A 6,885-nucleotide genomic window follows, 5' to 3' on the forward strand; every position below is an offset into this window, starting at 1 on the left:
ATCTGTGTGTCTGCAAAGTCTGAAGGGGAACTATTTATTCTGTCTCACCACATATGCAAAATATATCAAACCACTTCTCAAAATTTGAATAAAGGTATAAACATCTGAGAAATGCACAAAATGATACAGGACTATTCCTGACTTCTGAGGGTGTTTACCTGTATCTGCTAAAACAGTAGGCTGTTGATTTATCCTGGAAGCACATATAAGAATGCCTGTTCTGTGCATGTGCACCTGCATGCTAGTTTGGTTGGTTTGCATAGAGCTCTTAATCAGATCCTGACATGTAATTGCATAGAGGATGTTATGTTACGTAAGTACTGTATCTGGTAACAAAGTTGAGGCTGTATAATATGTGAATAATAGAAAATGTGCAGCTTAGGCCTGACTGGCAAGACATCTTAACTCCTGCTGCTCTTTGCTGTTGGCTGATTGACTCGTATCCTCAGACATCTCAGGGTTGTCCTTGTTGGGAGGCGACCTGTAGGAGACAAAACACTGAGCTGTTTGCAAAGGTTGGGTCTTCACATGTGAACAACATGGCAGCGAGATGATATCCTGTTCAGGGTCATGGAGGCTGAGCAGCATGGACACATTAAATGCACAGTGACCAAAGTAAAAAACGTCACATTGTAATACCTCATGTCCCAGTTCTCTGCATCCTCCACAGTGTCAGGCAGGGGTCTGTCAGCAGTTTCGGGCAGCGCCAGGCTCAGGACAGCACCCAGCAGCGGGGAGATACCGAAGATGACCAGAGGTGTAGTGAGGCTATGGTCATGAAGCATGTTTATAATGGGAGCTAACACACCGCCTATCCTCGCAAACATACAGGATACACCTATTCCTGTTTGCCTGTAGGTAAGCAAGGGAATAACAGTTGTAGGTATCACCCACAGAGACTTTAGGATCATGTGTGGATGAGAAAAGTAATCAAAACTGTACAGAAAGACATGTCTTACCGAAGCACAGTGGGGAATATCTCAGCAGTGTACACATAGACTACAGCGAAGGAAGCTGTTATACCAAACTTCCCTACCATGGCAAGACCAGTTAGGACATTGGGATGATCTACAGACAGATGGAGGGAAATAATTATCAGTGATGAAATACATTTAAGTCAGTTTTTTGAGGATGAGATGAAAAGCTGATGTTTTGATGGTTTGGAGAACGTTCACAGTCCTGTCAGAACACAACAAAAACACAGTGTCCAACCAACCTGCAGGGACAGCAAGCATAAGCAGACAGGCGAGCCCCCCAACAGCCAGGAATCCGCTTTGGGAGAGTCTGCGACTGAAGGGCAGGACAAGTAGGACGAGAGAACGAGCCGGGATCTCAATCAACCCGAACACAAACTGGGTCAGGTAGAGGTTTGTCCCTAACTTGGACACGCCCAGAGAGAGGCCGTAATACACCAGCACATTCACAAACCTAGGGTGCAGAGGAGGCAGAGAACACACACACACACACACACACACGTATATATATATATATATTAGGGCTGTCAATCGATTAAAAAAATCTAATTAATTACAGACTCTGTGATTAATTAATCGAAATTAATCGCATACATAATTAACGGTGCCTGAACCGATACTTTTTAAGAAAGTAAAAAAAGAAAAGAAAACAAAGGGTCCTAAACAACAGTTGGTGACATTAAAGAACGGCTTGTTTATTGCTAAGGCCATATGGTCAAAATTAAATGATTTAATAATAATGTATAACAATAACAATAACTTATTTCACTAGTAAATTGCTGTTGAACGACAAAAACAACCACCAAGGACATTTACAATAACTTCAAATGCACCACGAAGCTGTAGTTTACCAGTTTCAGTGAACGCACCGTCTGTGTTGTTTTTCCGACGGCAGCTCGGCAGCTGCAGATTGTTACATCCCGCTGTTGAGTCCCAGTCCTCTACAGTAAAACACAGTCAAACTTTACACCGTTCAGCGTTAGCTGTCAGCATTGTAACCGTGTTTAATCCAGCTACTAGCTAGCGGTAGGCTAACGTTAGCTGCTGTCGAGTATAGTGTTAACTAGCTAGCGGTAGGCTAACGTTAGCTGCTGTCGAGTATAGTGTTAACTAGCGTCACATGCAGCGGTGTTTGTGTTGCCTGTATCGTCTTCAGAGCATCAGAGAGAAGCGCAGACATATCAGTGGCACCAGATTAGCCAGGTAGATTTACAAGTAAATGTTCCAGTTAATGATCCAGGCAGCACATTCTCGTCTCCCTCCTTCATTTTACAGTCGAATGGTGGCTAGAACGGCTCCGGGTCAAACGTCAATATGGAATGGATTAATCTGCGTTATTTTTTTTAACGCGTTATTTTGACAGCAGTTATATATATATATATATATATACTGTATATATATATATATATACTGTATATAGGTAGGCGTGCATGCAGACATACACACGCAATTTAGCCTACCAGATGTAGAACAAGATGATAGTCCTCTTCCTCATCTGAGGTGTTCGTACTAGATCCATTGCTGAATAACTTCGCTTTCCTCCATCCAAAATCTGACACTTCTCAACCTGGACACACGAAAACAAAAAACATTCAAAAGATAAGGCTGGTGTGGTGATATTCTGCATTTCTCTTATGCCTAACAAATCCAACAAATACACACAGAGTGGTATCAATCTTCTCAACTTACTCTTGGCAAGATTTACATCTGCATTAGGAAACATGGACTTGGGGCTGAGAGCCACAGACAGGGTATAGAGAAGTTGGAAAGTATTGAGAGATGGACTTCACATTGTTGGTTTTGGTTTTTTTTATGAGTTTGTTGGCAATAATAAAAATATATATAGTAACACCATCCTTATCCTTTTACAAAATAAGTCATACTGCATGTGGTAGACAAAAAATACATTTGAACAGCTTAGATCAGTGGTTCCCAAATATTGTCATATCAAAGACCCCTAAACTGGCACAAATAAGACCACGGACCACCATTTGATAATATTTTGTCCCAGGGGCCCCCCATCTGATAGTAGTTTTGCTTATAAGAAGTTTTTATTACAGAAAGTATATAAAAACCCATGACCAAAATAGTTATACATTCTGTCATTGTGTTACTTATGGATGGAATTAAAGTGAAAATAATGATTCCCGTTTTTGCTGGGAATCCCCTGGAACTCCCTCAAGGACCTCTGGGTGTCAGCGGACCCCACTTTGGGAACCACTGGCTTAGATAGCACAAGAGGATATGGAGCAAATGCAGAGACACACTTGTACAGCAGCAGGTAAGACCTGGCCATTAACGAGTGCTGCCTTGCGGAGGAGTGCGATTGCTTCCTCCATCCTGTCGTTGGCTAACAACCATCTGGCAGACTGAGGAATCACCCTGACAGGAGATAGAGAGAGCATGACAGTAGACAGGGAGAGAAGGGAGACGAGAAAGGGTGGACAGAGGCAACGGAAATTGACAGAAATAAGGGCAGAGGATGAAATGTGGATCACAAAGAGGGTATTCATGTACTCAATACACAGTGGATTTAATGTTCAGATGCTCATTGGATTTTCCCACCATATATAGAAGATGAGCAGGAAGCCTGGGGCTGATATAGCCAGTTGCAACTTTCTCCAGTCTCGTATCAAGTACGCTATGCCTGCTAGCAGCATGTAGCCCAGACCAAATGCGTAGTCGGTGAAGATGCCGGCTAGCATGCGCCTCTTGGTGCACGTCCACTCAGTGCCTTTGAAAAAACAGTGCAGGGTTTGGAAGGGGAGGAGGGGAGGAAAGGAGAGGTGAGGAGTAATCATGGGGAGAGGGTGAAACTGAGGTTGTGGTGTGGAGTTTTAAGGTAAGTAGAAGGAGTGGCAAGGGTCTGATTTGTGGAATTGGGCAAAAATAGCACAATAAAGCATGAGCCATTACACCTCAAGTACAATATCTGCAGATCTGACAAATGAAATCACTCCTTCCTCTGACTGATACTGAACAGTTGTGCTTGCTAGTGTCGTCTTGTTTGTTATCCAGTTTCCATCATCCATATGTGAGGAATCTAAACATGCTACAAAATAGTCTGCTTAGAGTCTGGGTTTTGTTAGTACCAAGTACAAAGGCATTGATGATGACTCCGGAAACTGTGGTGCCAACCAGAAAGCGAAGAATCACATAGACGGAGAAGTTAGGTGCAAAGGCCACAGCGACTCCAAACCCAGTCTGAAGAGCGATGGACAGCAGCAGGATGAAACGCCGGCCGTACCTTGCACAGAGAGAGGAGTAAACAGGAGTTTGCACAAGCATAAATGAAAGCATAAGTGAACATTGTGACAGGGTAAGACCAGGCTATTCAGGTCAGTGTTAGTGTGTGACAACTTCCACACACTGCCAACACACCTTCAGGAATTTCAGTAGTATGTGAGAGTTTAAGTGTCCCATGAACAAGTACATTTCTGTCATACAGGAGAAAAGCAGTTAATATTTCATGACATAAAAGTATAAGATTTATCACAAGATGTTTAAGGTACAGACAACTATAAGCTTAATTGAACAATGTCAGTCTTCAGTGAAACCGTGTCAGTCAAACCCTAGTGTGTAACTTCAGCTCTTCAACTCAACAGCATGACTTGCACTTCTCACAAATGTATACCAAATGCCAGAGACTCCACATGTGTCTGCCCCTGCAGCCATGCTTTAAAACTAAAAGGTCTAGCTGTGTGTTTTATTTGTACAAAGTCAGAGGCTACAGGGCTCCAGGCTAAAAGAGAGCAACAAAGCCTACCTGTCAGCCATGGCTCCAAACAGCACAGATCCCACCAACAGGCCAAACATGTAGATAGATGAACTGAGACTGTTTAGTCCAGCTTTGTTACACACCAGGTCCCACTGGCAGAAGGAAAAACCAAACCTTTTACTTTTCATTCATAGACTGGTGACTGTGCGAGTGTTCAAGCAGGAGTCACTTGTGTGTCTTAACCAAAGTGAGTCCATATTGACATTAATAAATGTACCAAGGCTGCATTCCAGCTGGACAGAGCAAAGGCTGCATATTTCCTATGTTGTAGTTGATTTAAAGTAAAATGAATAACTGTAACTATCATCCATAGAAATGGGAATATGCAACACTAGAGAACAAATATTAATAGAAATAATAATGGCCTTAATGTGGGTCCTTCTTTATTGAGCTCCCTGTGTCAAAACATAGCTTTATAGAAGTAGTTTGGGGAGTTCCCTTCTTTGCTTTCTTGCCGAAAGTTAGGCACCCATGGCTCCCTAAGGTTAATCCGGCCTTGTATGGTACTTGGTTTATCTGCCATCACAATTATATAAGGACTTTGTGTGTAATCCTTGTGTGGCCTTAATACTTTGTGATATAGTCAACTTTTGTTTTTGTTTTGTTTGTTTCTAATAAGAAATTCTCCCAGACTTGGGTGATTATCATGCAATAATAGTAAACGGATGATTCATTGTGAGTGGACAACTTATTCCACCAGTTTCCACGCAGGAGCATGAATTATTAAAGTTGCATACTTTTCATCTCTGATTAAACAGATGTGCACATCAACAGCATCCTACTGTACCTCGGTGACTGTTGTACTCTGGAAAGTCTCCTTGCTGTACACCCATCCCTGGCGACATGGGACGCGCTCAGTCCGGTTGCTCTCCAGCAAATCATCGGATGAAAAGCAGGAGGAATCCGAGAGGCTGAAGTTCAGGCTGAGTGTACCGAGAAAATGGGACTGATTCCCGGCCACTGAGATCGAGCTCTCCCGGCAGTGGTGGGGCGGCGTGGATCCAGTAAAGATGCTCACCATCATATGGAAGGCGAGGAGGATCTGGGGTAAACAAATCCATATGTACAAAATTTTCTGATATTTGCCAAAGCCTCCGACGGCAGAGAGGATCTGGTCGAAATTCATTTTTGGGAAATATAGGTCAATTTGGAGGCTCTATTCCAATGGACCAACCAGTGGGAAGGAGGCGGAAGGCTGACAACAACTGGTAGTAAACATCCACCAGGCAATAACTCAGAGGGGCGAAGGGGAGCTGTGGTGTGTGGTTCAGGAGGTAAACAGTCTACATCAATTACCATGTGCGTCCGTAGTCAGTCCAGTTGACAACAGTTACCAACATGCATCTTTATCAGTCTTGAAATGACCTGAAGAAAACACTATCTTCCTGTCGACACGTCACACCTTGCTGCATGCAGTGGCATCTATTCTCTCCAAACCAGGGTTCACACAAGTCGATTAAGTGCAAAAGTGTATTAGGTTTTCTCCCAAAATAATGTGGAAACCAGACAAACATCAGATCCATGCATGGAAAACTAAATGCTACATTTTCCTCGTTAGATCCGTTGTTGCAAAATGTTAGAAAGTGAAAAAGTGATGCATCCAACAAAGTGCCTGTATGTATTGATGCTATTGTTTTCCTCACGACGCTAAATCTGTAGAAACCCACACCCTATGTTGGCAGCAGGGGGCGCGAGTAGTGATGCAGACCTATCCTTTACAGTTAGGCCTATACTGTAGGTACATGGCTAATAGTCTCATTACAAAAAACAAACATAAAGACGCTCAAATGCAAGACTCTCTGTGATCCTTTAGGCGAATTAATTTATTATAAAGCTTATTCTTCATTGAAATCATTTAAGCATCAATTGCACGTGCTGCCATTCACCATGTTGAATAGGCTACCACACTGTTTATGTGTGGTACACAACATATTAATGTGCAGCTAAAGGTGCGTTTTGACACATGTTCTGGGGTCTTTCTAAATCAGAAGAAACTAAGGTTCCTTCAGCCCATTGTTGTGTGTGTTTCCACCCGTGAAGATTATGCAAATCAGTCCGCTGATGTACAAGCAACATGTTAGAATGAGGAGCTGAAAACCAGCCCTCTGCTGTCATCAGCTGTTGGAAGTTTGA

General features: G+C 42.8%; 1 protein-coding gene across 1 annotated transcript; it reads right to left on the bottom strand.

Annotated features, from left to right (window-relative positions):
* Nucleotides 1-263: 263 nt before the first annotated feature.
* On the bottom strand, nt 264-6,402 carry si:dkey-166k12.1 (solute carrier family 22 member 6-B). Its single transcript, XM_031287155.2, has 10 exons — nt 5,540-6,402; nt 4,741-4,844; nt 4,067-4,221; nt 3,540-3,708; nt 3,242-3,356; nt 2,435-2,541; nt 1,217-1,428; nt 960-1,068; nt 640-852; nt 264-481 (listed from the first exon to the last, which is right to left on the bottom strand). The coding sequence occupies exons 1-10, from the start codon at nt 5,876-5,878 to the stop codon at nt 379-381; spliced, it is 1,626 nt and encodes a 541-aa protein (XP_031143015.1). The 5' UTR covers nt 5,879-6,402; the 3' UTR covers nt 264-378.
* Between the last annotated feature and the right edge of the window lie 483 nt (nt 6,403-6,885).

This window comes from Sander lucioperca, chromosome 16 (genome assembly GCF_008315115.2).
Source record: "Sander lucioperca isolate FBNREF2018 chromosome 16, SLUC_FBN_1.2, whole genome shotgun sequence".
NCBI classification, from domain to species: domain Eukaryota; kingdom Metazoa; phylum Chordata; class Actinopteri; order Perciformes; family Percidae; genus Sander; species Sander lucioperca.

Bases quoted from the DNA above. Each gene is read 5' to 3' on its own strand.
- si:dkey-166k12.1 (XM_031287155.2), bottom strand. From the start codon at position 5,878: ATGAATTTCGACCAGATCCTCTCTGCCGTCGGAGGCTTTGGCAAATAT. The intron at 1,069-1,216 runs GTTGGTTGGACA...ATCTGTCTGTAG, and splicing joins TATGCTTGCTGTCCCTGCAG to ATCATCCCAATGTCCTAACT. The intron at 482-639 runs GTATTACAATGT...TGTCTCCTACAG, and splicing joins GCAGAGAACTGGGACATGAG to GTCGCCTCCCAACAAGGACA.